This window comes from Aspergillus ibericus (genome assembly GCF_003184845.1).
Source record: "Aspergillus ibericus CBS 121593 unplaced genomic scaffold BO80scaffold_3, whole genome shotgun sequence".
In the NCBI taxonomy this organism is placed as follows: domain Eukaryota; kingdom Fungi; phylum Ascomycota; class Eurotiomycetes; order Eurotiales; family Aspergillaceae; genus Aspergillus; species Aspergillus ibericus.
In genome coordinates, this window is record NW_020292101.1 from 38,260 (window position 1) to 56,808 (window position 18,549).

Sequence of the window (18,549 nt, forward strand, 5' to 3'; positions counted from 1 at the left end):
CCGTATTCGGTATCTTGGGGCCTCAGGCTGCGAGAGGTCCTGCCGGTATCGGGGTAGGGCTTGGGGCTTGGGGCTAGGGCCCTGGGGGTCACGGATTGGTAGGGTGCTATGGGAGGGTTGCTAGATGAATGAGTTCATGACCATGAGTGAACTATGATACATGGATAACATCCTCCAATGCCTTAATAGAGTAGCCACCTACGCCAACGCCCTTCCAATGCAAATCGGCCGTCACACAACGCCTATCGTGCCATGCTCCTCTCTCTTTAGATCAACTTGCCGCCGTCCAGAATCCATTGGCGCGTGTCTCCCAGTTTGACAATGCATTCCCGGTGCAATTCCCGCGCGACTTCCCAGTGCTTCATGACCGTAGTGTCTTCATCGAATGCACGGATATAGGCGCTGAATCCGGCTTTAGCGTTGCCGGTCACCATGCTATCCTCGAGCTCGTCTCCTTCGGGTTCCTTATTTTCCCCTTCGTCTTGGTCCAGCGAGTCCACCTTCAGGCGGACCGAGTCTCCAACGGCATTGACCCAGTTTGGAGCCATACCCGACTCGATGGCTTCTTGGCGCGCATTCACGTGGCGTAGGATACTGCGACTGAATCGGTTCCATTCGCGCATATAGGTGTTCATCTCCGCCACGTAGCGCTCCCACGCAGCCCGAGGCATCCCAAGCTGCTGGGAGCCCGCACTGATGGGAACCAGTTCCGGTGGATTCGGCCGTTTCGGTGGGTTCGGCAAGGACAATTGACGGGGGCGGACATCACGCACTGTTGTCCTAGAAGCCTTGGGACGGGACTCAAATGGAAGCGTGGCATGGATGTCCTGCAAGTCGTCAATGCCGCCATTGTTGTTCTGCGTGAAGGGCATTGTGCTGCCAAGGTTTTTCAAATCAAACGACTTCGAATTGTGCCCCTTCGCTCTCCTCCGCGAAGACGGTTTCAATTTCGGCGGTGGCATCCCCTTCTGCTCAGTACCGGTCTTTTCTGGCTCGGCAGTTGGTCCAGTGGCCTTGACAGGCGGAGAAGCGTCAACATCCATGGCTTCGGCATCAGCGTCACCCGCCTTGGCTGGCTCCTGATTGTTATCCCCATTCATGGTCGTCTGTGCTTCTTCGGCCTCTGTCGCCACACTGGCTTGTTGCGGGGCAGGCCGGGGTCGGGCAGTAGACCTGGTTGGCTTTCGGGGACTCTTCTGGCGCTGTGATGCGGTTGCCGGTTTGGCTTTGGAGCTGTCATTGGTGGGAAGGTTCCATGAGATATTGGTCTTTCGCAGCTCCTCGATCCAAGCATCGGCAGAAAACTTGGCCTGGGCAAATGGTGTTGGCTGTTGTGACGACCCCGACTCTGAACGAGCGGAGTCGAGGTTCGAAGCACCAGAACGCTCTGTTCGGTCAAAGATGTTTCGATCCGCACTCCGCCCGCGCGCACGTGTATCTTGCGATTCTTTATCCGACTGTGTAGTACCGAAAAAATCGGTGTGTTCCCAGCTCCTTGCAGCGAATGGCTGCCGTAACTGCTCATGACTGCTGCTCTTGAAGTTCCTGTTCGGAGTGTTCGCTTCCGCACTGGGGGCACCAGAACTATGCATCTCGAGTTAGCTTAAGACTATGGCTAATGAGCAATTTCAACATACGCTTTTAGGGGACTTCCATCTCCAAAGAATGCAGACGTATCGAATACATTCTTGGTTGGACCAGTATTCGCAGGATCAGGGCCTTAAATGTCTTGGTTAGCAGCTAGATACCATACCCGCTCGAACTTCTCTACTCTGTATTGGGCACAGACGGCAACCCAGTATATGATGATAATGCTTACCAGTTCCAGTGTTCCGATCTTCGGTATGCAAGTCGTTGAATCTCTTATGGGTGCGGAGCCTGCTCTTAGGGACCGCCTTGGGCTTGCGCGTCAAAAAGTCATCTTCCGTATCACTTGAGCTCGTAGAAGAATAATTCCGATTGTTGTCCCTCTTCAGCTTTGGACTGGCGCTCCGATGTCTTCCAGTCTCAGGAGGAGTCGGGCTGGGCGGGTTGGTCCTCGGACGGGGCTGAGGGCTGGAAGTAGCATCACGCATGCTGGCAGAACGTCCGAGTCCAGCGCTTGAAAAGAACGTTCGCTCCCCACCGGCAGTGGCATATCGACTGCTTGCTCGTTCAAAATCAGGCGTGCTTGCATGTTCGGCCCGAGCAGCTGCCGCGGCTTTTCGAGCCGTCGGTGACGGAGCTGGAGCGTAGAATGAATTTGGCGTTTGCGAGCGATCCGCCCGGGGCCCACTCGTATAGGCGGACGTATTTGCGGCCATGGGTTCGTCGCCACCAGCAGCCCGCGGGGCGAATCCTTGCTTCTTCCTCGTTGACTGCGAACGAGTAGGTTCGGGGCTAGTCGTCTTGGGAGACTTCTTAAAGTACTCGTAGGCCGTTTTGGGCCTTGGTGTCTGCCCATTGGCGGTGGCGTGGGATCTAGATCCTGCGCCGCTATGCCCAGTGCGGGGGTCGAAGGAAGACCAGCCGCCCGGCATCGCGTTGCCTTTCATTTCCTGGAATCCCCTATATGCATCGGCTCGGGTCTGTCCCTCATCTTGCATCTTCTCCCAAGGTTGTTTCGGAGCCGCCCGTGCATAGCTCGCATAACGCTGGGCACCAGTAGAGGGACTGCTGTGGAAAGACTGGGGCCGTGTCGAGAACGAACTAGGTTTCGGGGGCTGAGGTTTCGGAGAATATGAGGCGTAGGGGTTCGGAGGTGCTTTTCGAGCCGTGTTGGCTTTGGGAGGTCCGTAAAGTTTTCCGTAGCCAGCGCGCAACCGATCCGTGTCATATCTCAGCCGTTGCTGGGGGTCACTGAGAATCTCATTGGCGGCCTGAATGGCCTGGAACTTGGAGTTGAACTCCAATTCCTTACCAGGATTCCGATCCGGGTGGTATTTCAGAGCTAACAACCGTCAGCCAGGCCTCGCATGACCACGCACCCACCCTACGACCACCCCTCACCTAATTTTCGGAACTGTTTCTTGATATCATCGGTTTCTGCGCTCGGCGTGAGACCCAAGTCCGCATAGTAATCCCTCCGCACGTCCGCCTTCACCATTTTGAGAGAGGGGCGGATGCCGGAATCACTTGTATCTGGTGAAATGAGCGTGTACCACTATCGTCGCGCCAAGGTCCAATTGTGTTGTACACATGACCTATCACAGGAGGTAGAGCACTGCACGTCGACGAAAGCTTTGCGAGAAGAAGCAGCAGGAAAGCAAATACAACATCCAATCGTAGGAACCGAAAATCGAGATGTCTGCAAGGATCGAGCCAACGGTCGGAGCCGGAAAACGTGAGGTTGCGGGGGGGGTACAAAGGACGACAAGCAAGGAGCGATCGTTTCACTGGTTAGCTGGCAAGCTCTGGTTGGTTAGAATGAATGATCTAAAGCTTGGGGGAGGTACTTGAAGCAAAGAAAAGGCACATTTGCGGTGTCAACCACCGTTCTTCCCACGGGGTGTTGCTGAGTGTTTGGATCGCTGAGAGTTCCAAACAAAACCAACTTTTTCCTATCAGGCTGCGCGCAACATGATCCTCACGCACAAGGGGAAAAGAAACAAAGACCGCCCGATCCAAGTCGCTGTTGCTGCCGAAACGAGAGGAAGAAGGAGAAGAAGAAGAAAGAAAGACAAAAGCTGTGAGAAAGAACGAGCCTTTTCCGAGTGTTATGACTGCCGACGCAGAAGAATGATGATCGAGGCTAACTGCCCTGCCTCAGGTTCGCGTGGCCCAAGCGCCCCGCCGATTGGCTCGACGGATCTCCAGCCTCGGCGCTTCGATTTAGTACGGCAGTTAGTAGTGAGGAAGGCTGATACCTAACTTAATACCCCGGAAATCCTGAAGACCAAACATATATATATATATATAAACATCCAGCGGAGAAGACCTCCAAGAACTCAAACCGACCACCTCCATCATGTTATCTGTCCGACATGCCCACGGACCGTCACCACGACGAAGAAGCATGGGCCAGATGGAGGTATTGCAGCCCACCGTTAAGGTTCCTGGCTGACGGACGGATCCATCGATCGCTGGAGTCCCGGCCAACTCAAGCGAACGGCTCTTGCTGCCCAATTTGGTTATCCATCCTGGCCTCACTGTTGCTCTCTGCTGGGCACGTCCCCCCCTGAAGGTTTAGAGGCAGAATGGCTGCCTGCTAAGTCTACTAGCTCTTGCTGAAACCGATGGGCACCTGAATCAATTCCTAGGGTCCCTGCCTCCTGCACTGCTGTGCGTTTTGGCTCCACTAACGTTCCATCTCCTCCTCAGTCCCCCGCCTCCGTGTACCTTCCTGTGACGGTCCCCGCGGATACCTTCGCTTGGAGACGCGGATTCAACTCGAGAGGGAACCCCACCGCTACGGAGCGAGCTGTTATCAACGACAGAGTGTTCGTCCGGATTATCGATTACCAGACTGTACTTTTTACATGCTATCGACACTGTCTGCTAAGGGATGCAAAGACCACACTTGAGAATATAATATGATATAATCATGTACAGGCAGGCAGGTTTCGTAAGTCATCCATCCGATCCCGTTCCTTTCTTTTGCCGCCAGAGCACAAGAGAGGAAAGGATGCAACTATAGACAAAGAATATCATCATAATCCAACCCATCCTATCCTTCCCCCGGTGGTGCGTCCCCAGCCCCACCGAAGAAGTAGCCTTGTAGCATGTCGTAATTGGCGTTCTCGCTCCAATCATGTTGGAAATCCATCGCCATGCCGAAGCCGAGGTCGATTCCGACACTGTGGCCGGCTCCGTGTCCTAATGATGGCATCGCCTGGAGATTATACTCACCATTTTCGTCGGACCCAGGCAGTTGGCCTTCAGCGGCGGTAGGGTCGAAGTCTAGGAAATCAAGGCCAAGACCGGACGGGTGGTCGTTTTCCGGCGAATGGTACTGTGAAGGGTTTTGGTTGGCCCCGACGCTATTTGGTGACGCGCTGGGTTGCGGGGAGTTCCCGTAGTAGTACTGCGGGTGTTGTTGCGTCTGTGGCGACACGGAGTTCTCATACGGAGGGTAGTATTCCATAGACGGCGTTCGCGGGGGATGCGGCCGCATCGCCCGCTCAGGGGGGAAATTTGATGCAGAGGGTTCGGGATAGTCTGGTCGGACAGGGTACGGTCCAGGAATTCTAGGGCCATTGTTGGGCCGTTCTGGAACGGCAGTATTATCGTTGAACAGGTCACCCAGATTCATGTCAAACCGTGGCAATGGTCGCGATGGCCGTTGGGGGGCTTGCCGCCGGGGCGGGCCATGAGATGCACGCTGTCGTATATCTCTTCCATATTGCCTGGTTTGGCTTGATTGCAGGGCATTTGCCTGTCTCCGTGCGATTTCAGCTTGGGCTCCGGGCAGATCAACTTGGGAGCCAAATCCGGTGGTCGTAAGGCACATCTGAACCGTGGCCTTACTCATCCGTTCAAACGCATCACGACAGGCTTCTGCAGGCGGGCACTTGTGCATGAGGTCTCCGAGTACGGACGTGGCTGCAAGTACCGTGAAGTCCACTTCGTCGAGGGTCTGCAGGCGGTTAGAGATACTCTGCAGAGCGTAAAAATCAAGATAGTTCAGGGATACCATACCAAACGGCTTCGCACCAGAGGAGAGTGCCAGATCGCATACAAAAAGGAGATGCCTAGAGGCGTTAGTAGTGGTACACATTATAGCTGCAGATAACCTACCCGCCATGAAGATGTGATGCGTCGCCAGATATGTATAGTTGACCAACCGCACCCGATGCATCTGCCGGTAGATACGGATCACTTTTTGTCCTGCCTCTGCTACCTTATAGTATATGTCATCTTCATCTTCCGCGTCGTCCACATTGGAAAATGATGGACTCGACACATCTTCGGCCGGCATCATCTCATCTGCCAATTCAGCAGGCACTGTCAAACTTTGCTGATAAAGCATGATCACAGCTTGCCAGTAGTTCAATTCGAGAAATTCGGTAGGAAACCTCACCCCGGTATCGCGACGCGTGGGTGCACTTTGTTGCCACTCAACAAGCCGTCTGTGGACATCCCGGCGCCAAGATCGGAAGGAATCGAAGCCTTGAAGAAAGGGAGAGGTGATGTCAGGTCGTATATGTCTCCGGCCAGCAGATGGGGCCCTTTGCCTGATGAACCGGGCTTGCTGATGCTGAAGCACGTCTTGGATTTCGGACTGTAGCAGCCGCAATTTGAAGTAATGATGGGCTGAATGCTTATAGCTAGGAGCACCCTCGGGGGGAGTCACGAACCCCGACTTTGTGATAAATCTGTCTTCCAGTAGAGACGGGAACTCGGTACTGATAGATTGGTCGCTAATTCCGAACGGACGGCCAACGCAGCAGCTGACGAGACGGTCGAAGCTGTAGACGCACCACCACAATCGCCGGCGTAGATCGCGGACCCATTCCCGACGCCCAAGCTCCCGATTATCAATTCGCGTCTTCGATTTGTCTGCATTTTTGCTTTGTGCGCGGTTGAGCCCTTCCTCCTCAAGCGTATCGATGTCGGTCCCGTCTTCGTAATGCAGTCCAAGGTCGACTGCCAACCGCATAGCAACACCCACAATGTACCAGAGTCCAGGCGCCACGGGTCGCAGAAGGGCAAAACTAGCGAGAAGTAGCACTGCCTGTAGTTCTTCCAGAGCACCGGACCCGTCCCCAGATGCAGTATTACCCAGGAAAGACTCCAAATGAATGATTGCGGAGGCATGATACTCTTCGGGTTGGTGCTGATGGCTTGATAGCCGCGGCCTCTTGGAAGTAGATGAAGATGGTGAGTGGTCACGGCCATCCTGCTTATCGTCGGACGGCCTGTCCTCGAATATAATCCCAGCACCGATAGCAAATACAATATTGAGAATGTAAAGACTGCGAGGGGAGCGGTTCTTTTCTTCTAGCGAATATGTACGATCAAGCATCTCCATGAAGTCCGCCCGGTGAAGGATGGGCATTTGTGGATTTGCATGTTCGAAATAGAGATTGACCAACTTTTCGGCCAGGTCACGATCCGGGAACGCTGCACATTTCATCATCGACCTTGTTTGTAAACCAAAGAAGGAATCGCGCATGCTACTGCCGCCTGTTCCTGTAGCACTATGTGGAAGGCGTTCATTGGGGCGCATTGGGCCACGTTCCGCAACATTCCCTGGCACAGAACTCTTGACGGCAGCAAAGACCACGCGCGCAAAGGAGATACCGGATGTTGAGCCCAAGTAACGGGGATCCGAGGTTCCTTGTACAGACACCATGCCTATGTTCGAAACGAGATTGTTTATGCGCCAATTGTCTTCCTTGTGCGGGTCCTGGTTCTCTGGATCCTGGCCACTGCGGTCGCTCTTGTCTCGTCTTTGTATGAGACCATCTTTATCCTTTGTGACCCACTTCTCGTTTCCATCCGCATTGGTCCCCTCGCCTCCTGTTGGATTAGAACCTTCCGAACCGACCACCGGAGCTGGTACAGTGTCAATGCCTGCCTCCACTTTGACAGCTTCCTCTTCGTCGAACGCGACTGGGTCCTTGAACGTTATCTGATGATCCATCAAAGCCTTCTCCAGATATGCCACACGAGCCTCGAGGAAGTACACATAGCTGCGAGGGATTTCGCGCTTCGTTATCGGGTCGTATCCAACACAACGGACGCCAGCCTTCTCGCAGGACTGACATCGTGGAAGTCGCTGGTCGCAACGATTCTTCCGTAGGCGGCAACGATTACAGGCGGATACATTTCGGAAGGATGAGGAATTGGAGGTCGAGGGGTTGGGGGATTGGGTCGCGGGGCCGTCGCTAGTCGACGGCGGCTGAGATTGCGCTGACGGCTCTGGCGGGATCGAGGCGGGTTCGGTGGGTGGGTGCGGTCGTTTCCTCCCTGAGGAGGCCGGCGATGGTGGAGAGTCAGGGTTCAGCATGACGAGAAGGGTACGATGAGGAGCAGTGCAGACGTGCGACCATGTCTCGAGGGTGGGATTCTGCAATCGGTCAAGCGAGGCGCGGGGGTGGTAAACCGGAGACCCAGAAACGAATCAGCATTCATGATAAGCCATGCGCTAGATTCAGTTTTGCGTCTTTGATCGAGTACCGGACTATCCGCTTCGATATCCGGGGACAGCGATTCGACGGGGAGCTGACTCGCCAGTGCTGTCCCGATCCTCGGGCTTTTCGTTGGTGTCCCGACCCGATAGGACCAAAAGCGATTTTATCTGAACGGCAGGGCACAGTCGCAGCGCATGACGGAGGAAGTCGGTCACCACAGGAGGACACGGATGAACGAGGCTGGGGGCGAAAAAAAGGCCGGCTTAAGAACGACTGATGGGGAAAAGAGGAAAAAGCAAGCATGGGAGTCAAGATAGGGCAATTTTTGGTGGAGTTTCTGGAAAGCACCTTGGGTCCGGTACCTAGGTAGGAACAATTAGTATCTTGATTAGTGCCCCCATCCGGCACTAGTACTAGTAAGATGCGTACGGACCTCAGTCACCAGTCAAGATGGGGAAACCGAGGCACTCCTGAATTGACCCTGCAGGGCCAGCAATTAAGGCCCCGTAGAAGACCTGAATGACGATGCGAATACACCGGGCACTTGGATCTAGATGAAAATCGATTCAGTCGACCGGTCGATGCTCAAGGGAAGATCTCATTGAGGCCGGCCAAGCCGGGACGGTGACAATACAACTTCCCGTTACCAGTGTCTCCACGTGACACCGCCCAAAGCAGCTATACTCTGATTGGCTACTGATAAGCTGGGGCCCTGCGCCGGTGAGATTTGTCATCCGAGCGCCTGCCACCGGTCCAAAGGTACGACCTGTTGCTAGTTGCTACTACCTATGTCCTAGTTATCAAGGCAATATCACTAAGCCCAAGTCCCAGCAGCTGACCGTCTAAAAAATCCACTACGTCGAGGGTTCTCCATCGAGCTGGGTTAGAGCGAGTGGATAGGGTGGTACCCGTCCACATCCCCCCCGTTGATCCCATCTGCACCCCCGCACTACCGGATGACGCAAAAAGCACTAGGTCGGAGGCACAGGTGGCATAGCTGCAAGACTTGGCTGGCTCGAAGAGGGGGAACATGCATACCTCTCGTCAGAGCCTCGACGAAAAGTCAGACCCGACGACTGAGCAGAGGAGGAAAGGCGAGCGTATATGATACGGATGCTACAGAGGACCGTCGGATAAATATAGGATATGATGTCTCAAAATGATAAGGCTGAGGAGAGATGCTGCTCTCTTCCTGCCCTTCAACAACTGGATCAATTCTCCTCTTCGGAAATTTGGATGTAACAATAATGACAAAGAGCCTCCCAGATGCATGAAATCATGTGTGCCCAATGAATCCCCGCGGTAACCCCAAAAGAAAGACAGAATTGCCAGCCCTCATGCTTTTGTCACATATGCACCGAGTCTATACACTGCGCCATCAACCCAATCCTGAAATCATAATCTAAAACATGATGAGAGAAAGGAAAATCATGGTGCGAAAACAGAAAGATCAGGCTGTACCACCGACGATGATCCAAAACGGACCGAAACAGAGAAAAAAGAGAAAGCGGAAAATGAAATGGCAACGGCAAGGCAATGCGAATCCAAACAACGGAAAATTAACCGCCCAGCAAAACAGGAGAAGCGATAGAACCTCCCTAGATAATAAAACACAAATAGCACAAGGTCTATTCGTCAAGCCTGGATGTATCGGGTTCAGGCTCAGAAGTTGCGTTCAGGTTGGCGTGCATTAAGTCCACGTGGGGGACGTCCAAGTCATCAAGGCTGGTGCGCGCCGAAGAGAGCAATCTCCGCACTTCCTCTGCGGTGCCGTCCTCCTTGCCTGCAGTGAAGGAGCCCCGCAGTGAATCCCGGGTTGAAGTCGGGCCATCGCACTCGTCCTTCTTCTCCGCCACGCCCTTCTCTGGCTCCGATTCCTCCATCCAGAAGCTTTCAATGGCGCCAAGGATGCAGACGATTCCACACGCCCACCATGCTAGCACCGAGTACCCACTCTCAAGGCCCTTCGAGTGAAGCAGGCCAGTGATCGTTGGGCCAAAAGCGCGGCTCAGACTGGCTGTGGAGGCGGCTGCGCCGTTGATGGATCCAAGCACTTTGGAGGATGGGGCAGCGTTGGCGAGGAGAATAGCAGTGGCAGGGAAGGCGATGACGTGAAGCGTGATCTTACTGATCAAAGCGACATATGCCGCGGCGGTCTGAAGCTGTTCGGGAAGGAGGATGAGGTACGGAACCATGAGATAGAGCGGTGGCCACACAAGCAGGACGAAGCGGAACACCCGCAAGGTGCCAAAATGACGAACGACAAAGGGGAACAGCCAGAGCTGGGCGATCATGGAATAAACACCCTGGACTGCAAGCATGAACCCGATCTTCTTCGTAGCCATTCCCAGACCACCCGTGAACTTGAAAGGCAGATCAACATCTCCGTCGGACCTGGGAGTGCTGAGGAAGACGGGCATGAGTTGGTCGAACGAGACACTGTGGCTGTCGGCGACGTCAGTATCAGGGGAGCAGCGATGGTGCAGAGCTAGGGGGGAAACTCACTATGCAAGAATGCCGTAGGCGACAATGTTGAAGATGACTTGCCTGGTGAAGGCCTTGGGCACGCCGCACGGCTCGCCCTTCATCTGCCCCTCAATGTCGTCATCCGCCGACAGGTTGTCCGACTCCTTCACTGGGCTCAGGCGAGGCGAACTTTCGGTGCTCCTATACTCCGGGGGCGGGACATCGTCGTCGTAGTCGTAGTACTCGTCTCCGGCCAATTCCGCTTTGGCGTCCGGGCCCTCGGGAAGCTGTTCGGAAGAACCCCAGACTTTGCCAACCAGCCAATTGCCCAACTCCAGGCCGCGATCGCGGCGGTGCTTCTTCTCCGGATGGGTCTCTTCCAAGAACAACAAGCCAACGACGATTCCGGACACCAGGACGACAACGCAGACCAGGTTGGGCAGCAGAAACGGGAAGCGATCGAAGATGGTGTCACGCTGGAATAACCAAGGATAATTGTCGCATGGTTGTGCCAACGCACCGCCCATAGCGGGTCCGATGATCGACCCCAGACACCAGACGAACGGCATGATCGAGTATGCCCGTGGTTGGTGCTCCTTGACGGTAACGATTTCCGCAACGGTGGTTTGAAGCACGCCAATATTGCCATTCAACAGTCCTCCCAGGGCCCGGGCGACCATGGCGGTGGCCAGGTTGGGAGCGAATCCGAAGACGATCATACTGATAGCCGTTCCAATCAAGCCCATGACTAGAACTGGCTTCCGGCCAATCTTGTCACTCATCCGACCCCAGAACATGCCGGCAGAGAATTCTGCAAAGGTAAAGGCGGAAGTAATCATGCCGGCATACAGAGCAATCTTGCGATCATTGTCGGTCACGTGGAATGCTTCGACCATCCGGTAGACGTAGGGGAATATCGACATGAATGCGATTGGCTCGCAGATGCGACATAATGCTAATAGTACGGTCAGTCATCATTGGGCGCGCCAACAGCAGGGGAAATGCGCGGGGAAAGGAGGAGGGGGAACACAGGCAATAGCAGAAGAGAGAGGGGTGTGCACAGAACCCAACCAAAGAAAGTAAAAAATGGGATATTAAATGTGAAAAAGAGCCGATGACAAACAAATGCATATTATTTGCCATAGGCACAATCATAGTTCAAAATTGGGCGCAAAGAAATTGTCGCGACGTACCTAGCACAAAGAGCTGGCGTACAGGAAAGGCGGACCAATCACCATGGTTGTCACCATGCCGCCGGCCTTGTAAACATGACGGTCGTTTGAACATGATGTTGGTTGGACGGTCACGCACTTGGTACGCTCAACAAAAAAAAAAAAATAGATTCGAATCTCGGAGATCAAACACAGAACAATATCGGCCTGTGCTCCTGGCTAATATAGAGCAAGTCGAGATGATATGCGAGGCCAATGGCCAATGAATTCGGAGGAATGTGTCTTCGGCTGGGTTGGCCGCTGTAACCGAAGGGAGGGAATGCTATGATGATAAGATCGCTGGATTGAAGGCAAGCGGAATCGTCTGTTAAAGGGTGTTTAACATTTCTTCCCCCTGTCGTCAATCGATGATGAAAATCCGTTGTTTTGTTGTTATTTTCCGTCTGCTATTCCCGAGAAACGGCTAGACTGTGTAACTGCAAGGGAATCCAATGACGCAAACTTTGAGCTGTGAGGAACCCGTTGGCGGTGGAAGATGCCCCAGGAAGATAGGCAGGAGGATCAAAGGGCTGGTCCGTGTCGTCCAATTGAAGGTGTGCAGGAGCAGTGATGATGGGGAGGTAGATGGGTAGGCTCCGCGTAGTAGACGGAAGAGGCAGTAGTAGATAGTAGGGCTAAAGGGTAAGTAGCAGATATAGTGGCGGAGTCCAGCGGATGGTGAAGAGAGGAAAGGGAAACAGTGAAGTCGGCGGAGGCAGAGGATTGTATTTAAGAGAGACGGCAGAGGGAGGGAAGGTCTCAATAGGAGAATATGGACGGGCAGGGGAATTAAATGAAGTATTTCGAGTGGATTAAGTAGATATGTGATCAGGCGAAAAGACTAAAATGTCAACGGTTCAAGATAGTATGGGACAATGGAGCAAGCCCATTTTGGTTACAGCTGTACAAAAGGATGCAGGATGCAGTCGACAGCAAACAGCTGAGGAATAACGGGATCCACTTTCATTATTAGCATGATTATTATTATTATTATTTTGATTTTCAAAAATCCAATTTTTCGATTTTAATTTTTTAAGGTATGATGCGGAAGGACTACGCGGAGGGAGGGAACGAGAGATGGATCGGAACCATCTGACACGGCCGTCAAGGCAACAAGCCAAAATAATGGGGCACCACCGATGGCCCAGCAGTAGTGGTGCGGAAGGGAAAGCAGCAGGAAGAGAACCTAAGCACCAGAGCAGAACCGGAATCCGCGATGGGAGTGGAGCCAATCGTAGAGGAGAAGAAACACCCTTCATCCAAGGTACGGGCATACATCATGTTCGCTCCCACCTTGGGTTACAACTTGGGTATTATTCTCACAGTTCCGGAATACCGTACGCCCAGACGCCCGGGCACAGGGCAGGAACCAGAGGGAAAACCGCCCGATTACCCATGTACGAGTAAAGGCGGTATGGCCGTCGATTCCTTACAGCACAGGAAGATCACCCTGGGGGGTTTTTTCCGCCTGGTCATAGTCAGGAATCATTGTCGTCGTTGTCGTTGTCAAATCAATTCAGAGAAAAAAAATGTCATAAGGGGAAGATCAGATTGAGATCGGAGCTGGAAATGTATCCATCAACCAGACCTACTTACTGTCAGACCACACTAAACCCTCAAAAGGGAAAGGGGACGGCAAACTAAGGAAATGAACAGGGCAGAATTGGAAAGGGGATTTTTAGAAAGAGAAAATGGAAAAAGAAAAAGAAAAGAAAAAATGAAAATAAAAAAAGAGGGGAGAAAAAAGAAACCAAAAGGAAAAAAGGCGAGCGAGAGACACAGCGAGAAACCGCAAATTGCCCCATTCCAGAGCCGCCGCCGCAGATTGACCGGTAGACCCATGGACCTGAGCCCCGGGCTCCGGGGAACAGTCAGAGGTGTGTAGCTAGAAGCGCGCTAATTTGGCCCGTAAGGCAATGATGATCGGCTTTCCAGAAGTCTGGTTTTAGTGTGACTTAATGAGATGATAGATCTAGCAGCACCTCCAGCCCACCTTCCATCAGGACCGTCACAGTGACTATCCCGCCCCCCAAGTTCCAATAAAGGGGAAGTCTGATCATGGACCAGGCAAGTGAGTGGTGAGTGCGGCTGTACACTAGGGCAGCCGTCCGGTGCTGCCCCCCCCCCCCCCCCTCTCTCTCGCCCTCCCTCTTCCTCCCTACGACCTGATCCACCGGAGCGGAATTCTGGAATCGCCAGCCGGTTCCCACCTTCATGCTTGATAAGTCGACGGAACAGGTAAAAAGGGGATCGCTTCCCGAAATTACAAAAAATATGTATGCAACAAGAGGCTAAAGGTCCACAGTTGGTGGGTTGTAACTTGTAGTAAGTTGGACAAACAAAGAACAACGATAATCATGACAACATCCAACAAAATTGGAAGCTACCTCGATGTTACGGATTAGGAAAGCCTGCCCATTTGACCTACAACAGGCAATTAGCCAACAATTCAATGCGGTGCCTTGTTTAGGGAGCTAGTGGTAACAAGCGGTGAATTGTGTACAAGATTTTGGGGGGCATACACATTGGCAAATCAAACCAAGGAATCGAGAGAGTAAGACAGGATTGAGGTTGGTGATCTGATATAGCGGAGCAGGGAAGGAAAAAGAAAAGAAAAGAAAAGAAATAGAAAGGGAGGGGTTGGATGAGTGGGTAGGTAGAAAGGAGATCTTGGAGAATGACCTGAACGAGCAGACCAGTGAAGGAAAAACAAAAAAGAGGAAAAGGAAATACTGGAGAAAATATTGGGGAAAATGGGAAACAAAGCCCACAGACGGAGGACAGGCAGAGAATTGAAAGAGTACACAGAGCCACAGCAGTAACACCTCCATTTGCCAAAGTGGGACTGATAATGGGACTGGCGGCAAGAGGGAGGTGAGCAATCGACCCCCAGCCCTTACGGTGAGAAAAGACGCTATTATTTCATCGCTTGACTTGGGGTGGGCCAACAAAAAAACGGGGGGAGATCGGGAGGAAAAATACTGATTGACGTTTAGTGCGATCACCCTGTCAAAAAGGAGACAACCTCGTACTCCTTTCATACAGTCAGCCTAAGCTTAGCAAGTGGGATGATAATAACTAATAAGAAGCAACTATTAGTCCTCCTTTTGGGGGAGAGCGATCCCCTGGCGCTTTGTAATTGCCCATCGATTAACCAAACCCGAGCGCGGCCGTGTGGCCTGTACGCGAAGCACGCTACATGTTAGAACCACTTGACCAATCTCACCTATAACCCCAGGTAGACTAGGTCATGTTATAATATTAATCACTCGGCTTCTGAAGCAAATGCTCCGGAAGACTAATGCGTTCCCCAGCTCCAAGCAAAGGCCATATTAGCTGCGTACGCTGATTGGTAACATTACGGTACCTGGAGAATCCTGGGGGCAGCAGTGGGTAGATGAGTAACAAGGGCTGGCTTGTCTGCACTCGTGAAGAAAGGATCGAAGGCCCCGAGAAGCGAGGAGGGTAAGCAGCATTGCAGCAGGTGATCACGGATGTTTGATTGGAGCATCAGGCGAACTCTATCTCTTCTGAAGGTTCCTTCCTTCTGCGCTGTCGGTCTCAATGGACGGACGGAACGGGGGATGGCCATCCCGATGGATGTTGGTTCAACTGTCCAAGACCCGTCTACTCCGTACCAGTTCATTCCACTCATTCCTGAGCGATATGGCGGAGGTATGGACACATCCCTCCTCGGATTCCTTTGACGTCATCTCCAGTACTAGTCCAACGGCTAGCGCTTGAGATTTCCCCGTGTTGCTTGGGTACCTCTATCATCGACTCCATATATTGAGACATGAAACGGGCGGGTAATGCGAAAGTAGGTTCCTGGTACCTAATGGTATGAGGCTAATGGGCCTGACACCCGACGCCTTGGGCGTCTCCGTGTCTTGTCCCCTCCGCCCTCAGTTACGGGGTACGTACCTTCTCGGTAAGCTGGGTAAGTTGGACTAGTAGCCGTTGCTTCTGTTTCCCAATCGCGTGGCTCTCCTACTTAAGGCTCCCCAGGTAATAAGATTAGAATTTCGATGAGACCCGGTACCTGTTACCTCTCCATTACCTGGAGATTTCGCCCATCGCCATTGGCCAACCGCCATCGTATTTACTCCGTCGTATCCAAAAAGTCGGTAGCAGAGATGGGGCCCGGAAGCTAAAGGGCACTCCACCCTGGTTACAAGCAACGGGGGGGAAGGACCAAAGGGTTGGAATCCGTTTTCCAGATCCTCCCCACCGAAATACCTTCTTACTGAGTACTTACCGTACGGCGGCTGCCGTACTGGGACGAGCAATAACCCACCGCTGCATAAGGTAAATAGTACCATGCTGTGGATCTCATAGTGCCTGACTTAGCGCGGTTGAGATCTGGAGCCACGCGAGCCAAATGAGGGTCAAGAAGAGGGAAGAAAAACAATGGAAGGTTGGGAGCTGCAAGTGATCTTTTGACCATCATTGTGAATAGGCCAGTGGGGCGCTTTTGATACGGGCGATCGACCATTAGCATCCGCCGACCCAGCAGAAAGATACTATGGAAGGGCGGACAATAAACCCACCGCAGGCAACTAAAAAGACACGGCGAAGCAGGAGACGACGTCATAGTACTTGGGCGATAGTGACAGGCAGCTGAGCTCGCTGACACTATCTAAGTAACAGATCATCCAAGAGGAGGGCCCCGGTGCAGAAACAAATGGGAACCTCCGGTGACTCCGACCGCTGGATTGGAACCCGACGACCCCAGTCGCTCCGGGGTATACGTAGGTATCATGGACGTATACGATAGACTCCTGGATGGGTCGAACGAAAGTGTAACTAAGACGGTGGGTAGGTAGGTACCCTACAAAGCTACCACGCGGAGGGATGCAACCTAAAGTCTGACCCTTGGGACTTACCTAGAGTCTCCTCCTGGCCATCAAAGTCAAAAAGCAAACAATTATCTCAGGAGGCAGCAGGGAGGGGCGGGTGATTGTCTCCCGAGTCGACGTGAACGAGGAAAAGTCGGGTCGGGTCTCCAAGGCCAATACCAGAGGTTCCTTGGGGATCCCGATTGGCTTGTGGAATGATTTTCGCTACAACGTGCTGTTGCAGGATTATCTCGAGTCGCATTTCTTGCATCCAGTGAAATGGAGCTTACCCCTCTTTTCCCTTGAGGAGCAAAATGGGGGGAGGGGGGGGGGATCGTCTTTGGGTTTCAAGAATTACCAAGTAGCAGTTGACCCAAACGGCCCATGGTCTGGCGGTATCTGCATGGCGTCCTTTGAAATGATGTTACTGAACCGTGTATGCCCCGTGGTCAGCGGTCTTAGCTCGAGTGACCATGGTCGTGTCCAACTTGATATCCATTCGGACGTTTCGGAGGAAAACAGGAAATGAACGGTGAAATGTCATCGCGACGCGCCTAGCTCTTAGCAGGTACATACGTGCTGCTGCGTATCATGTGAACATGACCCGTCGCAGCTGGACGAAGCACGGACGATTCTATTCATTGGGCGATCGGGAGGGACCCTGAGATGATTAGCAGCAACGGCTAGTGCTACGGAGGCTAGTTGCAGGGAGCCCGTGACGACCGCCTCCTGAGTTGTTGGCAGTGGCAGAAAAGATTTCGAGTAACACCGGTGTAGGTGCAGCGCTGCTGCTGCTGCCCTGCAGGTGCAATAACTTTGCGGGATTGTGCCAGGTGAATGAATGGAGGGGGGAGAGCGTCGGCAGGAAGCGGTGAAGAGGAGGGAAAGGAGGGGCTTGCAGTTCCCTCCAGGCTTGGGTACGGACAGCCCAGCGGTTGGCCAATCCCCTAGATGACCGAGGGCGGGATAGACGGGCTGTTTGACAACGTCTGTCAAGATCCTGGCCTGTTTACCCTGCCGGCTGCATTGCCCGTGTGTGTTTATTTTGCCCGCAATCGTTGCGATAGGTCAGTGGCCAGGGGGGTTAACGCTCTGCTGTGCTTTGGGCAGAAATTGAATTGCGGACAGTCACTGATGCTTGAATCATGCCGGCGTCGGGAGCGTTCATCGAGTAGAGCCCTGGTCCGCCTTGCAGGGAGCAACGACCAACATACGGTGAGCCAGCCAGCATTACACACACGACCTGGTCCGATACACACAGCCACGATAGATAGGCAGAAGGGCAGCTGGCAGCAATCATCGGGACGCAATTTTCCGTTTTGACAGCTGGGCTAAGATCAACGTCTCATGCAAGACCGATTGATTGCCCTCAACTAGTGACATACATCCATGCCTCTGTTATCGCACTGGCGGGGCATTGGGCTGCCCCGCGGTACATCGGTTTTGCTGCGGTGTACCGTAGGGATAGGTGTCAGAGCCAGGGCTGGGGGGAAGGAACAGTAACATCAGCCCATTCTACCGATCATTCTCCCTCCGCGGTCCGCGGGAAGATGCTGGAGGCTGTCCATCAAGCAGCATCTCGGGTCTTGCGTTAGTGCTCTTGTCATCTGGATAATGACAAGGGCTACGACGACGTCCACGATCAAATAAAACACCTCTTATCACCTAATCAGTCTATTCTCCGATTCGCCCAAGATCCTGCAACGACACTCAGCAGTGAGCTCTTCATGACCGGCATGAGACTCTTTCTATCTAATCATCGATGCATGCCTTACTGGCGCATGACGTTGTCTCTATCAGCAGGTCTGGCTTCCAGCTTCTTTCTTTTTCCTGGTTCCCGCAAGGTGATTTTTACGTAGCCGCGCTGTCGTCCATCTTACTCATCCCGTCTCGAGGGACCCCGATATCTTTTCTCCGTTCGCCGTACTCCGTGGATACACGGTAGTTGGTGTTGGATCCACGGCCCACCTGGAATCAGCT

General features: G+C 53.1%; 4 protein-coding genes across 4 annotated transcripts; 1 reads left to right on the forward strand and 3 right to left on the reverse strand.

Annotated features, from left to right (window-relative positions):
* Window positions 1–117: 117 nt before the first annotated feature.
* BO80DRAFT_129850 (DnaJ domain protein) lies at window positions 118–3,373 on the reverse strand. Its single transcript, XM_025713572.1, has 4 exons — window positions 2,989–3,373; window positions 1,820–2,929; window positions 1,638–1,719; window positions 118–1,584 (listed from the first exon to the last, which is right to left on the reverse strand). The coding sequence occupies exons 1-4, from the start codon at window positions 3,083–3,085 to the stop codon at window positions 267–269; spliced, it is 2,607 nt and encodes an 868-aa protein (XP_025579507.1). The 5' UTR covers window positions 3,086–3,373; the 3' UTR covers window positions 118–266.
* A 1,115-nt stretch (window positions 3,374–4,488) lies between these two features.
* On the reverse strand, window positions 4,489–8,412 carry BO80DRAFT_490319 (uncharacterized protein). The gene is made up of 3 exons (XM_025723629.1): window positions 5,716–8,412; window positions 5,617–5,669; window positions 4,489–5,554 (listed from the first exon to the last, which is right to left on the reverse strand). Exons 1-3 carry the CDS (start codon window positions 7,928–7,930, stop codon window positions 4,646–4,648), a joined length of 3,177 nt encoding a protein of 1,058 aa, XP_025579508.1. The 5' UTR covers window positions 7,931–8,412; the 3' UTR covers window positions 4,489–4,645.
* A 972-nt stretch (window positions 8,413–9,384) lies between these two features.
* BO80DRAFT_129870 (MFS transporter) lies at window positions 9,385–11,981 on the reverse strand. The gene is made up of 3 exons (XM_025713573.1): window positions 11,714–11,981; window positions 10,560–11,475; window positions 9,385–10,499 (listed from the first exon to the last, which is right to left on the reverse strand). Exons 1-3 carry the CDS (start codon window positions 11,805–11,807, stop codon window positions 9,683–9,685), a joined length of 1,827 nt encoding a protein of 608 aa, XP_025579509.1. The 5' UTR covers window positions 11,808–11,981; the 3' UTR covers window positions 9,385–9,682.
* A 908-nt stretch (window positions 11,982–12,889) lies between these two features.
* On the forward strand, window positions 12,890–13,420 carry BO80DRAFT_129884 (uncharacterized protein). Its single transcript, XM_025713574.1, has one exon. It carries the CDS (start codon window positions 12,948–12,950, stop codon window positions 13,284–13,286), a length of 339 nt encoding a protein of 112 aa, XP_025579510.1. The 5' UTR covers window positions 12,890–12,947; the 3' UTR covers window positions 13,287–13,420.
* The last annotated feature ends 5,129 nt before the right edge of the window (window positions 13,421–18,549 follow it).

Excerpts from the sequence above, each read along its gene's own strand:
- BO80DRAFT_129850 (XM_025713572.1), bottom strand. The coding sequence starts at position 3,085 with ATGGTGAAGGCGGACGTGCGGAGGGATTACTATGCGGACTTGGGTCTC. Across the intron at positions 2,930-2,988 it reads GAAACAGTTCCGAAAATTAG|CTCTGAAATACCACCCGGAT; the intron begins GTGAGGGGTGGT and ends GACGGTTGTTAG. Across the intron at positions 1,585-1,637 it reads GATGGAAGTCCCCTAAAAGC|TTCTGGTGCCCCCAGTGCGG; the intron begins GTATGTTGAAAT and ends CGAGATGCATAG.
- BO80DRAFT_490319 (XM_025723629.1), bottom strand. The coding sequence starts at position 7,930 with ATGCTGAACCCTGACTCTCCACCATCGCCGGCCTCCTCAGGGAGGAAA. Across the intron at positions 5,670-5,715 it reads GCATCACATCTTCATGGCGG|GCATCTCCTTTTTGTATGCG; the intron begins GTAGGTTATCTG and ends TAACGCCTCTAG. Across the intron at positions 5,555-5,616 it reads CTCTGGTGCGAAGCCGTTTG|ACCCTCGACGAAGTGGACTT; the intron begins GTATGGTATCCC and ends AACCGCCTGCAG.
- BO80DRAFT_129870 (XM_025713573.1), bottom strand. The coding sequence starts at position 11,807 with ATGTTCAAACGACCGTCATGTTTACAAGGCCGGCGGCATGGTGACAAC. Across the intron at positions 11,476-11,713 it reads ACGCCAGCTCTTTGTGCTAG|CATTATGTCGCATCTGCGAG; the intron begins GTACGTCGCGAC and ends CCGTACTATTAG. Across the intron at positions 10,500-10,559 it reads GCCTACGGCATTCTTGCATA|CCACAGTGTCTCGTTCGACC; the intron begins GTGAGTTTCCCC and ends CGTCGCCGACAG.
- BO80DRAFT_129884 (XM_025713574.1), top strand. The coding sequence starts at position 12,948 with ATGGGAGTGGAGCCAATCGTAGAGGAGAAGAAACACCCTTCATCCAAG.